The 25,358-nt window shown below is 35.0% G+C and overlaps 1 protein-coding gene across 2 annotated transcripts in view; it reads left to right on the top strand.

Moving 5' to 3' along the window:
* Nucleotides 1-24,778, top strand: part of KIF18A (kinesin family member 18A) — an 87,788-nt gene extending 63,010 nt beyond the window's left edge. For both annotated transcript variants that reach the window (XM_020905254.2, XM_020905255.2), the window contains 4 exons: nucleotides 15,182-15,620; nucleotides 16,367-16,474; nucleotides 21,452-21,561; nucleotides 24,137-24,778. In XM_020905254.2, coding sequence (XP_020760913.2) covers nucleotides 15,182-15,620; nucleotides 16,367-16,474; nucleotides 21,452-21,561; nucleotides 24,137-24,219 — 740 coding nt within the window. In that variant the 3' untranslated portion in view covers nucleotides 24,220-24,778. The remainder of the gene's footprint in view (nucleotides 1-15,181; nucleotides 15,621-16,366; nucleotides 16,475-21,451; nucleotides 21,562-24,136) is intronic.
* The last annotated feature ends 580 nt before the right edge of the window (nucleotides 24,779-25,358 follow it).

Below are 25,358 nucleotides of genomic sequence, written 5' to 3'. Positions count from 1 at the left end.
AGTTTCTGGTCTTGCATTTAGATCTTTAATCCATTTTGAGTTTATTTTTGTGTATGGTGTTAGAAAGTGTTCTAGTTTCATTCTTTTACAGGTGGTTGACCAGTTTTCCCAGCACCACTTGTTAAAGAGGTTGTCTTTTTTCCATTGTATATCCTTGCCTCCTTTGTTGAAGATTAGGTGACCATAGGTTCGTGGATTTATCTCTGGGCTTTCTATTCTGTTCCATTGATCTATATTTCTGTCTTTGTGCCAGTACCATACTGTCTTGATGACTGTGGCTTTGTAGTAGAGTCTGAAGTCAGGCAGGTTGATTCCTCCAGTTCCATTCTTCTTTCTCAAGATTACTTTGGCTATTCAAGGTTTTTTGTATTTCCATACAAATTGTGAAATTATTTGTTCTAGTTCTGTGAAAAATACCGTTGGTAGTTTAATAGGGATTGCATTGAATCTATAGATTGCTTTGGGTAGTATAGCCATTTTGACAATATTGATTCTTCCAATCCATGAACACGGTATATTTCTCCATCTATTTGTGTCCTCTTTGATTTCTTTCATCAGTGTTTTATAGTTTTCTATGTATAGGTCTTTTGTTTCTTTAGGTAGATATACTCCTAAGTATTTTATTCTTTTTCTTGCAATGGTGAATGGTATTTTTTCCTTAATTTCTCTTTCTGTTTTCTCATTGTTAGTGTATAGGAATGCAAGAGATCTCTGTGTGTTAATTTTATATCCTGCAAGTTTACTGTATTCGTTGATTAGCTCTAGTAATTTTCTGGTAGAGTCTTTAGGGTTTTCTATGTAGAGGATCATGTCATCTGCAAACAGAGAGAGTTTCACTTCTTCTTTTCCTATCTGGATTCCTTTTGCTTCTTTTTCTGCCCTGATTGCTGTGGCCAAAACTTCCAAAACTATGTTGAATAGTAGTGGTGAGAGTGGGCACCCTTGTCTTGTTCCTGATTTCAGGGGAAATGCTTTCAATTTTTCACCATTGAGGGTGATGCTTGCTGTGGGTTTGTCATATATAGCTTTTATTATGTTGAGGTATGTTCCTTCTATTCCTGCTTTCTGGAGAGTTTTAATCATAAATGGATGTTGAATTTTGTCAAAGGCTTTTTCTGCGTCTATTGAGATAATCATATGGTTTTTATCTTTCAATTTGTTAATGTGGTGTATCACATTGATTGATTTGCGGATATTAAAGAATCCTTGCATTCCTGGGATAAAGCCCACTTGGTCATGATGAATGATTTTTTTAATATGTTGTTGGATTCTGTTTGCTAGAATTTTGTTAAGGATTTTTGCATCTATGTTCATCAGTGATATTGGCCTGTAGTTTTCTTTTTTTGTGGCATCTTTGTCTGGTTTTGGAATTAGGGTGATGGTGGCCTCATAGAATGAGTTTGGAAGTTTACCTTCTTCTGCAATTTTCTGGAAGAGTTTGTATAAGACAGGTGTTAGCTCTTCTCTAAATTTTTGGTAGAATTCAGCTGTGAAGCCATCTGGTCCTGGGCTTTTGTTTGCTGGAAGATTTCTGATTACAGTTTCGATTTCCTTGCTTGTGATGGGTTTGTTAAGATCTTCTGTTTCTTCCTGGTTCAGTTTTGGAAAGTTATACTTCTCTAAGAACTTGTCCATTTCTTCCAAGTTGTCCATTTTATTGGCATAGAGCTGCTGGTAGTAGTCTCTTATGATCCTTTGTATTTCAGTGTTGTCTGTTGTGATCTCTCCATTTTCGTTTCTCATTTTGTTAATTTGGTTCTTCTCCCTTTGTTTCTTAATGAGTCTTGCTAATGGTTTGTCAATTTTGTTTATTTTTTCAAAAAACCAGCTTTTAGCTTTGTTGATTTTTGCTATGGTCTCTTTAGTTTCTTTTGCATTTATTTCTGCCCTAATTTTTAAGATTTCTTTCCTTCTACTAACCCTGGTGTTCTTCATTTCTTCCTTCTCTAGTTGCTTTAGGTGTAGAGTTAGGTTATTTATTTGACTTTTTTCTTGTTTCTTGAGGTAGGCCTGTAATGCTATGAATCTTCCCCTTAGCACTGCTTTGACAGTGTCCCATAGGTTTTGGGTTGTTGTGTTTTCATTTTCATTCATTTCTATGCATATTTTGATTTCTTTTTTGATTTCTTCTATGATTTGTTGGTTATTCAGAAGCGTGTTGTTTAGCCTCCATATGTTTGAATTTTTAATAATTTTTTTCCTGTAATTGAGATCTAATCTTACTGCACTGTGGTCAGAAAAGATGACTGGAATGATTTCAATCTTTTTGAATTTACCAAGACTAGATTTATGGCCCAGGATGTGATCTGTTCTGGAGAAGGTTCCGTGTGCACTTGAGAAAAAGGTGAAGTTGATTGTTTTGGGGTGAAACGTCCTATAGATGTCAGTTAGGTCTAGCTGGTCCATTGTGTCCTTTAAAGTTTGTGTTTCCTTGTTCACTTTCTGTTTAGTTGATCTATCCATAGTTGTGAGTGGGTATTAAAGTCTCCTACTATTATTGTGTTACTATTAATTTCCTCTTTCATACTCGTTAGCATTTGCCTTACATATTGCGGTGCTCCTATGTTGGGTGCATATATATTTATAATTGTTATATCTTCTTCTTGGATTGATCCTTTGATCATTATGTAGTGTCCATCTTTGTCTCTTTTCACAGCCTTTATTTGAAAGTCTATTTTATCTGATATGAGCATTGCGACTCCTGCTTTCTTTTGGTCTCCGTTTGCGTGGAATATTTTTTTCCAGCCCTTCACTTTTAGTCTGTATGTGTCCCTTGTTTTGAGGTGGGTCTCTTGCAGACAGCATATATAGGGGTCTTGCTTTTGTATCCATTCAGCCAGCCTTTGTCTTTTGGTTGGGGCATTCAACCCATTTACATTTAAGGTAATTATTGATAGGTATGGTCCCGTTGGATTTATTTTGTTGTTTGGGGTTCACGTTTATACCACCTTTCTGTGTTTCCTGTCTAGAGAAGATCCTTTAGTATTTGTTGAAGAGCTGGTTTGGTGGTGAATTCTCTCAGCTTTTGCTTGTCTGTAAAGCTTTTGAGTTCTCCTTTATATCTGAATGAGATCCTTGCTGGGTAGAGTAATCTAGGTTGTAGGTTATTCTCTTTCATTACTTTAAGTATGTCCTGCCATTCCCTTCTGGCCTGAAGGGTTTCTATTGATAGATCAGCTGTTATCCTTATGGGAATCCCTTTGTGTGTTATTTGTTGTTTCTCCCTTGCTGCTTTTAATATTTGTTCTTTGTGTTTGATCTTTGTTAATTTGATTAATATGTGTCTTGGGGTGTTTCGCCTTGGGTTTATCCTGTTTGGGACTCTCTGGGTTTCTTGGACTTGGGTGGCTATTTCCTTCCCCATTTTAGGGAAGTTTTCAGCTATTATCTCCTCGAGTAACTTCTCATGGCCTTTCTTTTTGTCTTCTTCTTCTGGGACTCCTATGATTCGAATGTTGGGGCATTTCACATTGTCCCAGAGGTCCCTGAGGTTGTCCTCATTTCTTTTGATTCTTTTTTCCTCTCTGCTTCATTTATTTCCACCATTTTATCTTCTAACTCACTTATCCTATCTTCTGTCTCTGTTATTCTACTCCTGGTTCCCTCCAGAGTGTTTTTGATCTCATTTATTTCATTATTAATTTTTAATTGACTTTTTTAAATTTCTTCTAGGTCCTTGTTAAACATTTCTTGCATCTTCTCAATCTTTGTCTCCAGGCTATTTATTTGTAACTCCACTTTGTTTTCAAGATTTTGGATCATTTTTATTATCATTATTCTAAATTCTTTTTCACGTAGATTCCCTATTTCCTCCTCTTTTGTTTGACTTGGTGGGCTTTTTTCATGTTCCTTTAGCTGTTGGGTATTTCTCTGCCTTTTCATCTTGTTTAGATTGCTGTGTCTGGAGTGGGCTTTCTGTATTCCTGTGGTCTGAGGTTCCTTTTTATTGTGGAGGTTTCACCCAGTGGGTGGGGTTGGACAATTGGTTTGTCAAGTTTTCCTGGTTAGGGAAGCTTATGTCAGCGTTCTGGTGCGTGGAATTGGATTTCTTCTCTCTGGAGTGCAATGGAGTGTCCAGTAATGAGTTTTGCGATGGGTCTATGTGTTAGGTGTGACTTTGGACAGCCTGCATGTTGACACTCAGGTCTATGTTCCTGCATTGCTAAAGAATTTGCGTGGTATGTCTTGTACTGGAGCTTATTGGCTCTTTGGTGGTGGTTGGTTTTGGTGTAGGTATGGAGGCTTTTGGATGGTCTCTTATTCCTTAATGTTCCGTGTAGTCAGGAGTTTTCTGGTTTTCTCAGGATTTGGGCTTAAGTCTCCTGCCTCTGGATTTCAGTTTTATTCTTCCAATAGTCTCAAGACTTCTCCAACTATACAGCACTGATAATAAAACTTCTAGGTTAATGGTGAAAAGATTCTCCACCGTGAGAGACAACCAGAGAGGTTCACAGAGTTACATGAAGAAGAGGAGAGGGAGGAAGGAGATAGAGGTGAGCAGGAGGAGAAAAAGGGGACTCAAGAGGAGAGAGACAGATCTATGCAGTTATCTGTTCCCAAAGTGTTCTCCGTAGCCCAGACACCCACAAAGATTCACAGAGTTGGATTGGGAAGAGAAGGGGAAAAGAGGAAATAGAGGTGTTCTGAGGTAAAAAACAGAGAGTCAAAAGTGGGAGAGTAATCACCACACTCCTGAATAGAAATGGGAACTGAATATTGGATTCGTAAATGTCCAAAATTTATATCACATACTGAAAAACAAAGATTAAAAATCTAGTGTAGAGGTTAGACTCTTTGAAGTAAAATATTTAAAAACAAAAACAAAATTTAGAAATGTATATGAAGTTCAGTTTAAAAATAGGGTTTCTCTTTTTTTTTTTTGGCAAGGTTATAATGAAATGAAAATGAAAATTAACAATAATAGAGGAGTATTAGAGGACTTTAAAAGGAAATAGGAGAGAAAAACAAGAAAAAGGAAAAAAAGGAAAAAAAAATTTTTTCCCCTAATTAAAAAAATCGTAAAAATATATATGAAAATGAAAGTTGAGGAGTAATGGGGGAGTAATAGGGAATTTTTAAAAAATGAGAAAAAATAAAAAAAGGAAAGAAAAAAAAATTTTTTTTTAATTAAAAGAATATATATACATATATATCTAGGAATTTCTCTGGAGTTGTTGCGGTCAGTGTAGGTTCAGTTCAATTTCAGATAGCTCCTCTTTGCAGTTTACACATCAATATCTGTAGACCCCTTCCGGTGTAGTCGGTGTTACCTTCAGGGATTTTAATCTGTTGCGCCGGTCCTTTCTGAAGCGGTTTCCTTTGTTTATTTGGCTTCTGTTTGCCGTCTCTTCAGTGTCTAATTTCTGCCCTGACACAGGCGGGCGGAGGTTTAGGTTCGCTGGTTCAGTTCAGTCCTGCTCCGGGGAGGGCGGGGCACTGCAGAGATACCGCTCTGTGTGGATAGTACTCACTGTGTTCCGGCCACACTGGGTTTGCCCCGCTCTCGGGTGTCAGTGCTTTCGCCGTCTACACTGCTCAGGCTCCCGGCTGCTCTATATGGAGCGGGCCCTGCGTTGAGTGTGGTTCCAGTTTTCGGGTACTCCACAAAAGCGCGGATTCGGTTGCGCCTACGTTTTGTGCCTTCCCCGGCCTGAGCTGTTCAGGCAGCCAGAGGCTTGGGCGCACTCTTCCCGGATGCAGCGCACCTTTTCCCTCCGCGGCGAGCGGCTCAGGCAGCCAGAGGCTTGGGCGCACTCTTCCCCGGGTACGGCGCGCTTTTTCCCTCCGCGGCCCCAGCGCGCACCGCCAGTCGGGTCTCAGGAGGTCTTTAGATAGGAACCAGGGGCCTGTTTGCAGTGTGGGAGGGGGTGGCTTCTCAGGGGCTGAGTTTGCCCTTTTCCCCTCCCCCCTGCCTCCTATCTCCAGCGGGGATGGGCTGGCTCTTCTCTGGAGTTTCTCAGTCCCTTTGTTTTGCGAACCGCCGGCAGTGTGTTCGGCCGGTTAATTTTGACCCTTGCTATCCCACAGTTTAAAAAAGCTCCCTCCTATTGCTCTCAGGGTCTTCGGCCGGTCCTTACCCAAAGCAATGCCGCCCGCTCCTCTCCGTTCCGCCCCCGCTTGTTGCTGGTGGGTACGTGCGTCTGGGGTACTTTTCTGCTGGGAGTTGCTTTTAGGCACGTAATCTGTGGGCCTTGTTTAATTTTTCCTCCCAGTTAGATTGCCGAAAACTTACCCCAGTCCCGCCAGTGCGAGAGTTTCCTGGTGATTGGAAACTTCCTCTATTAAGACTCCCTTCCCGGGACGGGTCTCCGTCCATAGCTCTTTTGACTCCCTTTTTATCTTGTATATTTTGTCCTACCTCCCTTTGAAGACAATGGGCTGCTTTTCTGGGCACCTGATGTCCTCTGCTAGCGATCAGAAGTTGTTTTGTGAAATTTGCTCAGCGTTCAAATGTTCTTTCGATGAATTTGTAGGAGAGAAAGTGGTCTCCCCGTCCTGTTCCTCTGCCATCTTGGCTCCTCCCTCAGGTTTTTGTTTTGATAGTAAGCTGTATATTATATTAATAGTGTATTTTATTCTATAAAATGCTATACAAACAACACAAATGTTAATATACTTGTGTTGTAGTCTAGGTAATATTGTGTTAGAATTCAGACTACTACTCATGAAAATTAGTTTTTTTCACCTAATCCACAACTTCTTCCACAATTTCAGTCTAATCCACAACTTCTGCACTTGCAGTTAGAGTTAATTTTAAAAGTCATTTTAATACTTAAAAGACTTTTGTAAGGCTTCTAAAACTTGGCAATCTCAACAAAATGTTTTTGACTGACTTCCTTTTTAAGTCTCTTTATAGATTTACAGTAAACAAACTTTTTGAAGCGGGAATCTCTAGCCATAGTGTAGGAACAGATAAATAGAACACTAAACCAATTTATCCTGAAATGCACATTTTCAGTTGTATATAAAATGCATTAAAGCATTATATAAATATTTTAAAATGTTTCCTAAACTATTAACGGATAAGTATTACAAAGACTAGGATTGGATTCATTAAGCAAAACTTACCCTCGGGTTTAGAAGAAAGACTTCTATATCTTTCATTAGCTCTGATCTATCTCTGATCACTTATAAAATCCTGGTTAAATTGTGTTACATAATCATTTTGAAAGTTATATGATTTAATCATGTAACTTTCATCACCTACCCTTTTCCCTAAACTAGGAGTTGTTGAATAAATCTCTAGCATTGTTTCTGCACTTTTGCTAAATTATCATTTTTAAGAATAGCTTCATAACTATAAAAAATCGAGTGCATTATCTTGTTACTTTATTAATATGTGCCTTCAACTATGTTAGGTGTAATAAACCTTAAAAGACCATTTGAATTTCATGAAAACTATGTTAGACCTTTATAAGTAAAGCAATACCAAAGTTATTTTTCAGTGAACAGTTTCTCTCCAGGTCATTCCCAAACTGTTAGTAGACCTAGATGTATTCTAGTTAATCTGAAAACAGTAATCAGAAATTTTTTTGATTCTTAGAGTGCTGTCCTCTCTCTTTAATCATCTGAATATTTCTCAACAAACCTGTAAAGAAATTAAGTACATCTTACCTTTGTATGGAATCGAAATGTAAAGGTAAAGAAAAGGTATAAGAAACATAACTATAACTAGAGATCTTTTGGAGAAGGATATGACAACCCACTCCAGTACTCTTACCTAGAGAATCCCATGGAGAGAGGGGCCTGGCAGGCTACAGTCCGTGGGATCACAAAGAGTCAAGACACGACTGAAGCGACTTAGCACACATGCAGAGATCTTCAGGATACTTAAAATATATGAAAGTAAAATGATTAGATCCATGTCCTCGTACAAAATATGGCTTTTATTTCTCTAAGAAATAAAGCTTTATTTTTATTTCTACTGTTTATATAGTTCGCCATAAACTTTAAAGTATATCAGAATTACTCATGCGAACATTCAGATTTCATGAATGGATTACCTGTTCCCCGAAGAAAAGGAATTTTCCTTCATCATGGGACCCATGACTTTAAATGTGTTTTGCTCGTTCTCATCATATTGAATGATTTATTTTTGCTGATTGAGTCACATTTTTCTTGGCCTCCTTTATTTTTTTTTTTTGACATTATTTTATTGAATTATAGTTGATTTACAGTGCTGTGTTAATTTCTTTTTGTTGTTGTTTTCTACTGTACAGCAGAATGATTCAGTTATATATTATACATTCTTTTTCATATTCTTTATTTATTGGCCCTCTTTAAATTCTCCTAGGAAGGTAACTGTCCTGCCTTTCTTTTTGTTAAATGCTGGGAAAAACATGAGTGGGAGAGTGAGATAGTCACCCAGGGGAGAAGGGGGTAAATAAAGAAAAGATCTCCCCCACCTAAGAATTTTTATCTTGCCCTTCTATTTGATTGCCAATTCATTTCATGTTATTTCCTTGCATGTCTCAGTTAATTAGACTTTTGAATGTAAAGTTTCATAACTTTGTCTAGTTTGACCCTACTCAGTCCATAGATTTTGAATAAAGCTATCCAAGAATAAGCAAGAGACAATTTTGGTCTGTTCTTTCCTCTTACAGCCCCAAAATCTAACTTTTTTTTTTTTTTTCATTAAAAGCTTCTGCATGAAGTAATACCTGTATACAATAATACCTATGTAAGGCAACAAATACTATAATATTTGTGGAAGTATTACTGTTCACTCCCAATTCTTATTCATCTTTTAACTATTTATTTTGGTTTTTCGTCCTAATTTCTAAATTTCAATTTATGCTGCTAATTCTTGTTTGTATTTTCCAAATTTTAAATATTTCTCTTTGTATTTTAGAAGATAAGGATTTAACTCCTTTACAGTGTGTTTACATTTCCTCCTCCTTTTTGCCAAAACAGTTTTTCACCTTTTTAAAAATGAATTTCGAGTGTTATCAAGTAAATATCATTCCTTGTTGAGTCAAGAACTGCATAAACTCTTTCTTGTACCGATTTGCTGTTTCTGTATGTGGTATTTGTTTTTCCCATTCTCTTTCTTCTTGTTCTCCCTTATTCTGCAGAAGTACGTCCTCCAGTAGATTTGGAGAACGTGTGTATAGGAAGTAAAATTTTATTTAGATCATGGATGTATAGCAATATTTTTATTCTCTGATTGAGTCAGTATAGAATTCTAGGTTGGAAATAATTTTTCCAAGAACTGTGAAGATGTTTCTCCACTGATTTCTAGATTCCAGTGTTGCTGTTAACTGTCATGATATTTTTATTTTTCATATTTTGTGTGAGACTTTTTCTCCCAGGAAAATTTTGGTTTCCTAGGTGTTCAGAAATGTCACAATGCTATACCTTGGTGTTGTCTAAGTCATTATACTAAATAGATTGTGGGCCTTTTTCTCTGGAAAATTTTATCTTTTCACTCTGGGAAATTTTCACATATTTTAAAGTACATACACATGCTTACATAGATAAACCTCTGTAATATTTTTTTCCCTTCTTTCTTTTCTGTCTTTGGAACATTATTAATCTGATTTTGGATCTCCTGGATTAATCTTCTAACTCTGTTATCTGTTTTCTAGTATTTACCTCTGTTTGTTTGCTAGTCTTTCTAGATGTCTTCAGCTTTATCTTACAACCTTTATTTTTAGTTTTTTCCTCTCATTTTAAATTTCTAAGAACTCTCTCTTATAATTCAATGTTTCTTTCCATAGCACTTTCATTTTGTTTCATGATTGTAATAAATTTCTCATTTTCACTGAAAACATTAATTATGGTTTCCTACAATACTTGTCTATATCCTTTATTATCCATCTCAAATATCTGGTGACTTTTGATGTATTCTGTGTACATAGGTCTTTCAGCTAATTAGCCTTGATTTATGGCAATGTCTAAAAAATTAGTTTAAAAATGTCTATAATACTTAGGTCTTCTTTTATTGCTGTAGTTTATTATCTAAAAAGAACTATTTGACTCCCCATTTAGAGGCTGTATAAGCCCAGCTATCGTATGTTAGGCAAGGAGCAGAGAAATCTGAGAACGTTTCTTGTTCCATAACTGACCACGGCTTTTGTTTCTTTCATTCATCAAGGAAACATCGAAACTATACTGAAAATAATAGTAGTGACTTCTTTTAACAGTCTCAACATTATGGTTATTGTTGTTATTTGGACATGAAGTCATATTCACATAACCATGGATCATAACCATTTCGGGGCAATAGAAATGCAGTATACCTACACTTTTTGTTAGAGAATTAAGTTCCAAGACATGGTCTACAAGTAACAAATTTTTTCAGACTATAGGGTACCTTCTATCTTCTGTACTTAGTATATGATATAGTAGGCTGGTTCCTTAGATGGAGAGACCCTGGAGAGAAGACTTGCTGTTCTCCCAAGCAACTGCCAGTCTTTTCCATCCCAATTTTATGAGCCTACCTTATAAAAATGCATTTTTAATATCTGGTCACCTCCTGTGTGGCACCTCCATTGCTGAGGTATTTCATTACCTAACATTGCCTGTTAGAACCTCTTGTTCTGAAAATCCGTAAGTACACGATTTTTTTTCTTGTTTTAGGGACCTTTTTTAAAGGAATTATAATTTTCCTCCAGGTTTTTTCTTTTGCATTTCCACTATAAGCCCAAGAATTACAGAATCTTCTTAGATAGTATTTTCCCAGGCTGAATCTGTGATAGCTACAGATGCCTAAGCCTGCTCTTCTGGAAAGTTACTGCACATCTTGTAATGGAAAAGTACAGCAGATCTCTATTATACACCTAGCATATCCAGTAGTTGTTACAGCCCCTAGCCCAGCCCTCTCCAGTTTGCTATACCCACTTCAAGTATTCCTTTACCTAACTAAAGGGGAATGACTATTTATTATATATGTGTAATATATATATTTATATATATTCTATATAATTTATTTATATATAATATAATATAAATTGCATTTATATGTTATGGATATCATATTAAAAGTGAAATATCACTTGTTTGTTGTGTCCTTTAGTCTTCATGAGTAAATGGAGTCATTATATGCTTATAGTTGCAGTGAATTGACTGCTGAAATTTTATTTAAGTCTTTAAATCTTATTTTGATCTGATTAACTTCTGAACATTTCTTAGTAACTAGTCACTCTAAGTAGTCAATTCAGGACTACTTATCTATTAGATTTCTGCTCTCTTATTATTTTATCTGTACTTAAATAATTGAGAGGATGAAAGAAAAGAACCTCCTGGACTTATATTTTGTACATGCTGTGTGTCTTCTTTCAGGTTCAGTAAAACAGTGGTATGTGAAAAAAAACAAAACAGTGGTATGTGAATCCATTATCAGCCACATCTTCATATTTCTCCTTTAAGGTATTAATATATCCTATCAAGAGAGCAGAATTATGGCTGAAGATAATGTCTGATCATATCAACATTTGATATTGGATATATGTTTAGATTATCCCAAAGAACAGGTCAATATTTCTTTGGTGTATTATGATAGTATACCCCCTTCTCATACTCTTTATAATCAATAGAGCAAATGTGGTCCACTATCATAGGAATTTGCCCACTGCCACTCCAGCGGTTATCTCCGTAGACCTGGGCAAGAAAAATAGTTAACTCTAGATGATCCTTATCCCTTGAGATTTCATGGTCCAATGTGTTCTGAATTTTACAATGTTGTTATGAAGCCTGCATGTTCAAATAACATTTAGATGTTCCTGCTTTAATAATACCTTTGGTTTCCCTTAGAGTTTATCATCAGCCTTGATAAACTGGGTATTTGATAAACTGAAAGTGAGACATTGTTTGAAATATATTCTTTTGGTGATAATTGGGTGCATTGGGTATTGATGGAATGTGCTCAGTTGTGTCCAACTCTTTGCAACCCCGTGTACTGTAGCACAGCAGGCTCCTTAATCCATGGGATTTTCCTTACAAGAATACTGGAGAGGGTTGCCATTTCCTTCTCCAGGGGATCTTCTCAACCCAGGAACTGAACCTGCATCCCTGCTTTGACAAGTGGATTCTTTACCACTGAACCACCTTGATGGAATACTGAAAAGCAAATTACAACTTACCTTGTGTATATCATAATGCTAACAGCTGAAGCCTATAATTCTAGAGCCTTTCCTTGAACCTTAAGTATTTTATAGATGTTATCTAATCCTAGAAAATCCCTGTACATAGAAAGGTAATATCCCTGTTTTTCTAGGGGGCATTAATGCCCATACTGCTCAAGTGAGTTGCCCAAGGTCACTCAGTGAGTTGTTGGTAAAACCAGAAATAGAATCCAAGTCTCCTGACTTCCAGTTCAGTTCTCTGTCCTCGATATAGTTTTCTATCCTCTATATACCCCTACTGCCTCTCATGGGAAAAGAAGTTAATCTTCCAGCTATTAATAGCCACCAAATTGGTGGTAGCAGCACAGTGGAGAAAAGTAACTGTCTTTACACTGCAGCATTAGTGTAAAAATATCTGGTAATGGAAAATTTGACAAATGTCATGTTAAAGGGAGTGGAAAATTATTTTAAGATCTGGATCTCATTTATCTAGTTCTCAGAAAAGTAAAATTCCTTAGTAGAATAGGGATCATATTTTTCTTCCTGTTTTTAAATTGTATTTCCTAGAGGGTAATTGTCAACCTAACCACAGCAGTCTTATTGTCAACTAATGTAACAAGAATAATGCATGTACTCTTGCTGATTGTTATAACTGTATTTTTTAACTTGGTTGAAAGTTTGAACTGTTTTGTTGAAATATTTACATAGCACTTATTTTATTCAGCTTTCAGTGTAATTTAAGTTATTGTCATATTGTAAAACATATATGACATCAATTGGAAATTTTACTGCCTGATTTGAAAACATGGTGAGAAATACACATTGTAGTTTGTTCCCTTAACAACACACTTCATGCAGAATTCCTTTTGTCAGGCACCATGAAGTTTAGCAGAATGAAATAGGCAAAGCAGAAAAAAAAAAAATTAAGAAATGCAGCATAAGTTCATGAAGCTGATCAAGTTTATCATTATTTATGTAATCAAGTCATTATTTTGTACACTAAGAAAAGGTGAGAAATCTCTATGTGCTTAAATATTTAATCATGTCTAGTATTGTGGGAGTTCACACAAAACCATTTGTCTCTCAGTATTAGAGCAAGGGACAAGAATTACCCTACTAAAAATCTTTGTATGGTATGTTTCTGTTTAAAAATTACTAGACATTTTTAATCAGGAAAATGGCATGATCAGAATTGTTTTAACTAAGGCAAGATTGGTGAAGGTTGGGAAATGCAGGGAAAAGGTAAAAATCTAGTTATCTGGGACTCAGGTGATTGAGAAAGTAGTGGCAAGAGGTTACTCAGAATGAGTGTGTAGCCATAAAAAAAGAATGAAGTAATGCCATTTGCAGCAACATGGATGGACCTTGCAATTATATACTAAGTGAAGTAAATCAGAGGAAGTCAAATAATATATGCCATCACTTGAATATAAAAATGATACATATTTATAATCATTATCTCTTCTTGGATTGAGGCCTTGACCATTATGTAGTGTTGTTCTTCCTTGTTTCTTGTAATGATTGTTTATTTTAAAGTCTATTTTATCTGATACAAGTATTGCTACTCCTGCTTTCTTTTGATTTCTATTTGCATGGAATATCTTGTTCCAGCCTTTCACTTTCAGTTTGTATGTGTCTCAGGGTCTGAAGTGAGTCTCCTGTAGATAGCATATTTAAGGGTCTTATTTTTGTATACAGTCAGCCAGTCTATGTCTTTTGGTTGGAGCATTTAACCCATTTACATTTAAGGTAAGTATTATTAAGGATGGCTCAGTGGGTAAAGAATCAGCCTGCAGTGCAGGAAATGCAGGAGAAGCAGGTTCAGTCCCTGGGTCAGGAAGAGCCCCTGGAGGAGGGCATGGCAGCTCATTCCAGTGTTCTTGCCTAGAGAATCCCATGGACAGAGGAGCCTGGTGGGCTACAGTTCATTAGGCTGCAAAGAGTCTGACACAACTGAAGCAACTGGGCACACACACGTGATCCTGTTACCAAAGCCTTTATTGTTTTGGGTTTATTTTTATAAGACTTTTCTTTCTCTTGTGTTTCCTATCTAGAGAAGTTCCTCTTGCATATGTTGTAACGCTGGATTGGTGATGCTGAATTCTCTTAACTTTTGCTTATCTGTAAAGCTTTTGATTTCTCCATCAAACCTGAATGAGATCCTTGCTGGGTAGAGTAATCATGGTTATAAGTTTTTTTCCTTTCATCACTTTATAGTATATCCTGCCATTCCCTTCTCGCCTGCAGAGTTTCTGTTGAAAGATCAGCTGGTTAGCCTTATGGGGGTTCCCTTGTATGTTATTTTTTGCTTTTGCCCTTGCTGCCTTTAATCTTTGTGTTTTTGTTAGTTTGATTATTATGTGTCTTGGCATATTTCTCTATGGGTATATCCTGCTTGGAACTCTCTGGGCTTCCTAGACTTGGGTGGATATTTCCTTTCCCATGTTAGGGAAGTTTCATACTATAATCTCTTCAGACATGTTCTCATACCCTTCCTTGTTCTTTTCTTCTGTGGGACCCCTGTATTTCTAATGTTGGTCCATTTAATGTTGTCCTAGAGGTCTATAAGACTGTCTTCATTTCTTTTCATTCTTTTTTCTTTATTCTACACTGCTTTAGTTATTTCCACCATTCTGTCTTCCAGTTCACTTATCTGTTCTTCACCCTCAGTTATTCTGCTATTGGTTCCCTCTAATATATTTTTTATTTCAGTTATTGTGTTGTTCATTGCTGATTGTCCAGAACAGAAACAGGTTCACAGACATAGAAAAAAAATCTTATGGAATTAGAAGGTCAAGTACTGATCCTTAGAGAAATGTATAAATTTACTGGAATTTGTTGTCATAATTGCCCAGTATCTCAAGATAGCTGTATTTATAAATTAATATTGATATTGCTATTTAGTATTTATTTTCTGTTTTAGAATTTCTTAATAATGAGTTTATTGACATTATTAGCAATAGCTTTTTTCTTTCCAACTTATTTTCTATTAAATTTTTATTAATTTAACATAAAATATGCTTATTATTAGGGTTTTTTTCTTCTTTTAACTGAAAAGGTTATTAGAAAACTATTTAGGCAACATTATTGAGCTTCTTTTTAATTTTGTTGAACAGGCACATCTCCAGGTGAACCTAATCTGCTTAAAATTCCTTCACAAAAAAGAACCCGAAGAAAATTAATGCCTTCTCCCTTGAACGTAAAACATACCCAAACGTCTGTAGAGTCTGAAAATACGCAGCTTAATGATTCCCTCAGCAAAGAGCTTCAGCCCATTGTGTATACTCCAGAAAACTCTAGAAAAACTTCTCAAAATCCATCTACAGGGACCTTATTAAAACCGTCACATACTACCAGTTTTCAGACCATCAGCTCAAATATAAACAGTGATAATTCTTTGAAAATGTTGTGTGAAGTAGATATCCCTCTCAGCATGAGAAAAGAACATGGACAGGAGGATTTAAAGTCTACATTTCTTATATGTGAAGATACCAGGAGCTTGGAAAGTGAACTACCTGAACAAGAATCCCTACCAAACAATAACATTTTACAAAGGTACAAAGGAGTATTTGCCAATTCTTCTTTATTTATATAGCCTTTAAACTATTGGCTTTCTTTTTGCTCTGTAGCTATATTTAAGATCTATTTCATAGATAAAGTATGCTATCTTGATTACAAAAGTCAGTGTTTTACCTTCATTAAATCTTATTTGTCTTTCTAAATATTAATCCACTAACACAATATTGTGAAGTCTTTAATTTTGAAGTTTAAGTTGATTGGCCCTTATTAGGCTAGAGGAAACCTTAAGATATATTTATTTTGTTCTTCGTACTTCAGCATTAGATGTTACAAACTATCAATGGTGGATTATCAAGTGTTTATTATTATTCATTAATATCTTCAATAAAAGAAATACCACAGTTTCTATTGATATTAACAAGCCTCTCAACTTGCTCTGAAATAGTCATAAGTATAAGGCATGGTTGACTACATGTCATCCAAGCAAAAACATATCCTTCTCACTTAATCTGTATATTCACAGTTAATTTAGATTCTTCCATGGGAAGAATAATACCTTCACTTTTCTATGCTGTGAGGATGCAGAAATGTCTTGATATCCATCTGTGGTATTAAAAAAGAGAAAAGAAAACCTCAGGCAATCAAGGAAAGGTTATAGTATTGAACAGTGTTTTCCTTTATGAATTAATACAAAGTGCTGTTCAAATTATGGGAGTATATGCCCCGTTTTTTCTCCATAGTGCAAATCAAAATTACTCTGTTTTTCATTATTTAATATACAGGCTTGCCCCTTCTTCAATCTCAACTAAACATCCTCTGCCTATACCAAGCATAGTACCATCCTACATGGCAATGACTGCCGCTGCCAAAAGGAAACGGAAACTAATAAGGTACATATAAATATAAACTGGTTTGATCTTTGTGTGTATGTAAGATCATCTTTATACATTGTTTCCTACAGCTCTTTTTATTAAAATTAGACTGTCAATTCACATGTGAGCATACATATAAGTTGCTCTGAATGTGGCACTACTTTTATATTATCAAAGATCTTGATAAAGCCCAAATATTTCACTTGATATTTGCATAAGATATTCCATGTTTCAGATTATTTAAAATAAATTTAAACATCTTCTGGCCTTCAAAAAAGTTATTTAAGTTTTTTCTGTTGACAACTTTTACTCATTTGGTATTTTTCCCTTTAGACATTACTGAATTTCTTCAGTTCTAAAATTATACTGTTTTAATGGATTTTGTTATCTGGTTAAAATGTGATAAGTGAATAAACTTTTGTTTCTGGCTATGACATTGTAGCTTATATCAGACCTGGCTTTCTACCAGGAGCAATTATAAAAGCTAACGAAATTCAACCTGTAGCTGCTTGAAAGCCCTGGGGAACAACCAACACAACCAGGACTTGGGGGTCTAAGATCCCAGAAAACTGGAAAACAACTTGTGGAGAACTGGACTTTTCCTGCCTCTTTTTTCCATTTAGCATTTTGCATCTGACTCCTCAATTCATGGCATCAAATATAGAGGTCAAGCAGAAAATGGAAGCCTAGTGCTATCAGCACCTCACTGAGCTAGGGAAGCAAAATCATCTTGTATAGCTTTTGCCTACAGCATATTCACCAGTTTCTAAACTCCATGGAATAAAAGACCAAGAAACCAAGCTAAAAGTGGCTACCAAGAGGCTAAAGTAAGGTTTTGATCTTCTCATGGGGCCAGGATACAAAATTACTGTTTGGGGATCATCATGAGAAGATGGACAAAGAAGACAGGACAAAATTACTAAAATCAAAAGAAAAAAACAGAAGTAAAGATACTGAAATTATCAGATAGGGACTTAAATTTAGTTGTGATTAAGTTCAGTAAAATAGATGATAATTTCCCAGAGAACTGGATTCTATTAAAATGAATCAAATGGCTATTCTAGAGCTGAAAAATAGAATTTACTGAAATTGCAACTCAATAAATCAATTTAACAAATTAGGTATGGCAGAAGAAAGTTTAATGAACTTTCATTAAAGAAAGATAAGTTTCACTAAAGAAGATAGGTTAATAAAAAAATATCCAAACTAATGTACAGAAGGATAAAAAGATTAAAATACAGAGAAGAGCAAAAAAGGGATCTATGGTACATAGATCTAGCATGTATGCATTTTGAGTCCCAAAAAGAAATGGGGGAAAAAATGTAAAAACAAAAACAAAGAAACAAAAAAAACAGTATTTGAGATGATGCTGGCTAATAATTTTCCAAAACTGACCAAAGATAAGAGAACACAGGCTCAAGAAGCACTGCAAACTGCAAGCAGCATTAATACAAAGCAACATACCCAGGTAAATAGCAGTAAAACAGCTAAAAATTAAAGACAGGGGAAAATATCTTAAATATATTGTTATATGACATGAAGTCCATTGTATATTCTTTATATCCTATAACACTGAATTCATTGAAAAGATATAGTGAATGATTAAATTGTAAAATGGATCTGATTTGCTTTAACTCTTTTTCTTTAGTATGTGATTATGGAGAGAAGAGTATATGATCTTAAGATAACCCTTTTTTTTTTTAAGTTTCCTATTTATAAGTTTCCTATTCCACTGTGGATCTGTTATCATCTGGGCTAGTGTTAACAAATTTACAAATAGCCTATTTATTTGTGCCATATAGAGTGTGATCTCATAGTTGCATCCAACTTCTGTTCTTCCTTCTCCAGAGTACAGTAGAGTCTTGGAATGTTTATGCTTAAATTTCATGGATTGCTTTTTCCTGAATATCTCTGATTATCCATGACAGTTACAATCTTGTATTTTGCTATGTCACTGATTTGAATTGTGCAATTTGTTATATAGGAATCAATCTTTTACTGAGGCCAGCTAACCACCATCATCTGTTTTATCCATCTTCTCACTAATTTTTATTATGTTAGTCATGTTATTCTTTTCATTATTTAGTGCTGGAGACTTTTCTTGTTCTTCACTAGTAACATGCCCTGCTGTTTTAACTCAAATCTAACAAAAGTTTATAGCTAAGAATAACTTTTAAGTGTAAACATAGACATTATCAAAATGAAATGATTATTCCAGAAATATCCAGGTATATAAATTGTGTATTTGGAGTGCGTTTAGATAAATTAAAGGGCTTCCACACAAACATCTAATATTGTGAAATAGTATTAAAGGACAAATAAAGTAAGATTTCTCATAGCCTATTAATTGCTCTGTAACATTCCCTCTGGTACCAATAATTAGATCCTGCCATTAACTAAGGTTAAAAGAGATTAATGCTAGAAATGTACATAATTACTTTTAAAAAAAAATCTTCCTTTCCCCCAATTAAACCTACATGAGCTTGAGAGTAATAAACTCTGGTATTTTCCACTTAGCAGTTTTATGTACATATTTAGGTGTGTGTATATATCATTATGGTTTTTAAAAATAAAGAATGGCTCCATGTATATAGTTATTTACTTATCTATTTTGTCAGTTTTTCTCTCAAAAAAAAAAAATACCAAACATTAGCATCCAGAAGCACTGAATATTCCAAAAACCTACCAGACTGAATTTTTTAGTACTACTTAAATTGAGAATATCAGATATGTAATAATTTCAATTTCTGTAATCATTCTAACAGACTATTTTAACTAACTAAATCGATTGCCAAATATACAAATACAATACATATGTAAATTTCTACTTTTAAATTATATTTATTAATTTGAGGTTTTGCTTGCTTTATGTCTGGTTGGTTGCTTGGTTTTTTGTTTGTTCCACTGTCTTTCTTGGCACTCAGAAATGGTCTCACATGTGCATACATTTTTGGTTTTGAAAAAAGTCTGTGATTCCAATTAGAAATTATCTCAGCTGAAAGAATATGAGATGCATTACATTTATTAAGCAGAAATATTCTACCTGTGTATGGAAATAAAAGGCTAATCTTTTATTAATAGTTATGGAAATATATTTGACACACAACTAGAATATTCTCTAGGTTTCTTCCCAAGATAGTCTTTAAAATAATTTGCATTTGTACCCATAACAATTTCAGGTCTTTTTATCTTATGATCTAAAATAAATCTTACAGAAATTTATAACAAATATTTTATTAGTTGACTAAATCCTAAAAATACTTAAATGTTTTACTTTTATATAAATATATAACTTATTTTATTAGGCTTTGATTTCATTCCTAGAAATGTGAGTTTTACTCAAGTAGATTTATTCAAAACCCTAATTTTCAAGTGAAAACAGAAGGCCTAGAACTAGCCAAAGTGAAGAATCATACCATAAAATCATTAAGACAACTTTAACATTAATTGTTTGGAAAAACAAACCTTATGAAAGTAGCCAATGACACTGATCTTTATACTTGAAGAAGTAAAAATCACCAAATGACCAAAAAAGAATTTTTCTTTTTGACTTTATAAATGTATATATTTTAGTATATTATATATGTATATATATAAAATCAAAAATGTGTGCTTTAGTATCCAAAATAGATTTGTAGTAATTTAGTTTATTTGGCACCATTTAGGAATAGAAAATTTCTACAACTAAATTTAGTTTCATAACACAGATACCTCTCTGTAACCATTTTGGGAAGGCATTATTTGCATTATTGAACAGAGTTGGTAAATCACTATTATGAACAAACACCATGATCATTTCTTACAGGCTCTAAAAAAGTTAGATACACAGGCTGACTTATTTTTCCCAGCATTCATTGAGTTTATACCTATTTTTCTTTACTAGCATATTAAATTGCCATTTCTGGCTACTTTGAATGACCATATAACTAACCCATATTCTGCTGTTCCACAGACATAAACCCGCATCACTTTTTCCACATGGTTAGGATTCCCAGAAAAAGTTGTCGCCATAAGGAAAAGTCTCTAATTGTTAATCCAACAGACAATCAAATTAGTATAAACTTGTAAAATGGTATAGAATATCTTGACTTGCAAGAAATTTTCCTAAAATTAGCTTATTTGAATCAGTGTAGAAAGAGATCTTCCATTTTGACCTCCAATGCTGCCTGCTGAAACTTGACCTCTGTAGGACTGGGAAGGGTTGGATTACTGTTTTACAGGGCCCAGATTAAAGTCATCCCGTCCACAGAAACTTCCCTTTTTCTTTCTTCTTCTGAACTCAGGAACCTACAGCATTGAAAACCTGCCACACTGTTTTTTCCTCTGTTTTGTATTATTTTATGTGTCTTATTTTTCCCCCACCCCACCATATATCTATTATGTAAATATTCAGGACATGGGTTGTTTGTGCCCTACTCACTTGTGTATTTTGTGACATGAAGCCACAATAGGTGCTCAGTAATTTGTCAACTCAAATTGAGATAGAAATTTGATCTGTTAATAGCATGAGACTGATATCATTCTTTTCATTTCGCTTTGTATACTTGAAATAATCAAAGAGAAATACTCAGTTATTATCATGCTTTGATTTTAAAACATGGTTTCCAAACAATCTCACTTATTTATATTCCCCAAATTAGAGGTATTATAATCTGAGTTTAGTGTTTCACCTCTTGGATTGAGCTCCTTATCTCTACATTTTGAATAACAGTGTTTGCATGCAGTTCACCACAGCACCCTGAAATGTTCTGTTAAAAATTGTGACATACACCTCTAATCATAATCTCTGATTTGAATACACATTAAAAACACACACAGCCAAGTTCTCCTATGAGCCAAAAATTTATTTAGTATCTCCAGTTACTTCTATGGGATTTTACAACATAATATTTAGTATTTCACTTTCTCTTTAATTGTAATTGAATGTAGAATATGTATTTGAACTTAGAGATATAAAAGAATGCTTTACTAAAATAAAAAAATTTTCCCCTGAAGCTCTGCATCAAATGCGTCATTAACTGCTGAGTTAAATTCTGGATCTGCCAAGCGTGTTCATCAAGATAATTCAAGTGATAAGCACTTACAGGAAAATGGGCCAACTATGGGTATGTCTCAGCTCTTATTCTGATATTTAATAAATGATTAACTAACATGTATAAACTTCACATATTTTTATATTGCTTTTGTAAGAATCTCCTTTTATATACTCATCACCTTTATTACATAATGAGTGGTTATCCCTGATATAGATAAGAAAACTTAAGACACAAAATAGAAAACACACTTAAGACCATAGAGAGATTTCTTGATGGAGTTAGAACTCAGAACTGGGTCTCCTAACTCCATTCTGTACCCTTTTGGTTATACAGGCTGCCTCATATTGCAGAAGGGTGGGTAAATAATTTAACTAATATTTGATATAATTAGCTATATACTTAATAGGTTTACAGATAAACTATATCTGTAAATATATCTGAAATTTTTTCTCTTTGCCTATTATTTTTAATAATTTGGCCTCTGACTCATTTGTGCAGTTACTGTGAGACTGAAGTCTATATCTGGTTATAGTCATATTTTAACTCCTGTCAGAAAGTTGAAAAGAATGCTGATGGCAGTGACTGTGCTTGTGTTGTGCTCAGTTGTGTCCAACTCTTTGCAACCACATGTGGTGACAACATCCCCTCAGTTGCTTCCGGAGGTGACGTGAGTCCATGGTAACCAAACATCTTCATGAAGCTAGAGAATATAGCACCAGTCAGTTCCTAGGCCTTTGTGTCCAGACCTGTTTTTCTGATATTGTAGCTCCTAAGACTTCAATTAGGAAGTATTTATTTACTACACTCTCACTATGTGCTAGGTACTGTGATGAATATAGAGATCATCAAGACTCAGTTTGGTTCTTCCCTAAAGGAACTTTTGATTATAGTACTTTGAATTTTTAAAGGGATTTCATGAGACAATGATTATACTGAGAATAACATGAAAACTATTATTACTTTTTTTTTTCCTGTCAATGCTTTTTCATTAGAATAATATAAAATTTCTCAATAGCTTTGTCAGGCTGCATTGATAAATCTTTACTTCTTGGGGTGGCCACAAGAAGTTCCTTAAGTTCAGTGGAAATGTCTTTTCATGCAAATTTAAAAATCAATGAAGTCCTGAAAAGAAAAATTTACTATGATTATTTGATTTAGCATACCATATTTAGTAATGTTTAATAGTGTGTATGTGCAGGTGGTGTAATACTATAAAATGCATCAGGTATCTTCTGCGTAAAGAGAGATGAGAGAACAGTAGGAGAGAATACTAAACTACAGTACTTGCCCAAGGGGAAATAATTATGTCTTATTAAGAATAACGGAGCCCTTAGAAAAGGTATTAAAGTGAAGATCCCTGGTAGCTCGGATTGTAAAGAATCTGCCTGCAATACAGGAGACCCAGGTTCAATCCCTGGATCAGGAAGACCCCCTGGAAAAGGGAATTGCAACCCACTCCAATATTCTTGCCTGGAAAACCCCATGGGCAGAGGAGCGTGGCAGGCTTCAGTCCATGGGGTTGCAAAGAGTCAGACATGACTGAGCAACTAACACAACTTCCAGTGGTTTATGTGGGCTTTCCAGGTAACGATAGTGGTAAAGAATCTACCTGCCAATGCAGATGACGCAGGTTCCATCCCCCAGTCAAGAAGATTCCCTGGAACAGGAAGTGGCAACCCACTTCAGTATTCTTGCCTGGAAAATTCCATGGACAGCGGAGCCTGGTGGGCTACAGTCCATGGTGTCACAAAGAGTTGTACATGACTGAGCACACCCACACATACTGAATGGTTTATGTCCATTAGGATATCCAAGTGAAAATGCCCAAATACACATTAGGAGTTAGTAGAGAAGTAAGAGAGAACCAGGGCTGCCTTCCTTAGGATCTGTGCAACTGACTTCTCCAACTAACGGCGTACCAAGAAAAAAAAAGGGAAGCATCAGTGAAAATGACCTTAACTCTGTTTACTGAGCATTTAGAGAAACAAGGAGTATCAAGAGAATATGTGCCCCTAAAACTGAAACCTAATGTGACCAAGAAAATTAATGAGTGAGTAGTCAGACCCATAAAGAAGTCAGTGCCCTCCAGTTGTAACAACACTGCACTGGGTAGAGAATCATTGTGAACACTGATAAAGAGCCAGAAGAGGGGCATAGAGAAATGGAACCCATTTGTGAGGTAGCAGTGGAGGGAAAAAGGACTATGGGATCAGGCTCAGCACATTAAGAAGTGCTGATTCCAGTGATACTTCTAAATTGGAAAAATACAGAAGTTTCAAAGTCCCAGGGAAGTATTCCAAAGAATGGAAAAAAAAAAAAACTTGATGGTGCACGAAAGAATGGGAGAAGTGCTCCTAGAAGTAGTCTCTCTTAGTTCAAAGAGCAGAAGTAATTGTGAGAGTTGTTTCACTGACTTCACTTGCTGGCTTTGGGGAATGAGCGGGGCATACGTTACCTCTGCACTAAAACTTCAGTTTATAATATAGAGAAATGTATTTCTACATTCAAGCCAAAGTATTAATGTTCCTTTGTTGGTGTTATATTTTAAATCATTAATTACCAACTGTGAAGTTTAGTGAATGGTGAAAATTCTTTTTGAATTATACTTTTACAATATTTATATATCTCTCTCTTTCTTCTCTAGGCTATAAAAGAAACATCCATAAAATAAAGCCAAGCATGGTTAGAAAGTTTGGAAGAAGTATTTCAAAAGGAAACCTAAGATAAGCCTCTTTGAAATCAAGGGGAAAAAAATCAAGGAGTCTGCTTTTAAAAGAGTTTTTTCCCAGGACCCTTTCAGGAACTTGTTTAAAGTCTTTGAAAGAAGACCACCTTAAAAACTAGGTGTACCCAAATACTTTCAGCAAGCAGAAAATGAAATTCCTTTTGTTTTGTGCTTTTGTATTCTAAGCAAATATAAAATTTCAAGAGAAAAGGTATGTTTTGCGTTTCTAAAATATTTGCTCCCCTTTAAAATTCCTGAGTTAGTGTGGTGGCAGCTCAGTTTTACTATGTTGATTAGAACATTTTAGAAAATAGTACAGTTAAATTTCCCTTACTGGTTTTTTAAAATGAGAATTTAGGAGTGATAAAATTATGACCCAGGATTTATTTGGTCTTACATTGTTTTAATCATATATCTGACCTTTCTTTCCAAACATATTTAGATGTACAAATGTACATATATGTGCCGATAAAGCTGTTGTAAATATTATTTAAATAGTGTCCATTAATAAAATACTAATATTGTTTCTTGCTACTTGATATATTAAATATGTAAACTTTATTGTGCCTGATTTTCTGTCTCATGACTGACTACCCCTTGCATGCATGTGTGCGTGAGTGGTTTGCATGCCCTCCTCCCAGGGATCTTCCCGACCCCTCACACACCTAAAACTACTACTTTTCATGAAATGTCAATTTTGTATATTTGTATTTCAAATTAGTTCAAGATAAGTGGCACTAGAACCAAGTCTGAGAATAATCTATAGGTTTCTTAATGATAATGAGAACATGTTTTAATCATTTTTTCTGTGATAGGAAGTACATGGAGCTGCAACTTAATCTTATGTCCTTGTTCACCTGCCTTGTTTGGCCTGTTTATCTTCTGTTTACAAGTATTGGGTTAAATGCACTTTTAATTTCATATGGCTTAGGAGCTGTGCCATCTAAGCAAACAGCCATTTAACAATCAGCTGCATATTTTAGGCCTTTTAGTTATTGATCATGTTTTTCAAATCAATATCTAATTGGGAGATTGTGAGATGGAATAAGATCTTTGAAGTTTCTTCCCACTGTGACCCGTATAATTCCATATTCATCAAAGTGCACATAGGATCTATTGTAGAAAAACAAACATAGACAAT

Source organism: Odocoileus virginianus, chromosome 10 (genome assembly GCF_023699985.2).
Source record: "Odocoileus virginianus isolate 20LAN1187 ecotype Illinois chromosome 10, Ovbor_1.2, whole genome shotgun sequence".
Taxonomy (NCBI): Eukaryota; Metazoa; Chordata; class Mammalia; order Artiodactyla; family Cervidae; genus Odocoileus; species Odocoileus virginianus.
This window is presented reverse-complemented; position numbering and strand designations above follow the sequence as displayed.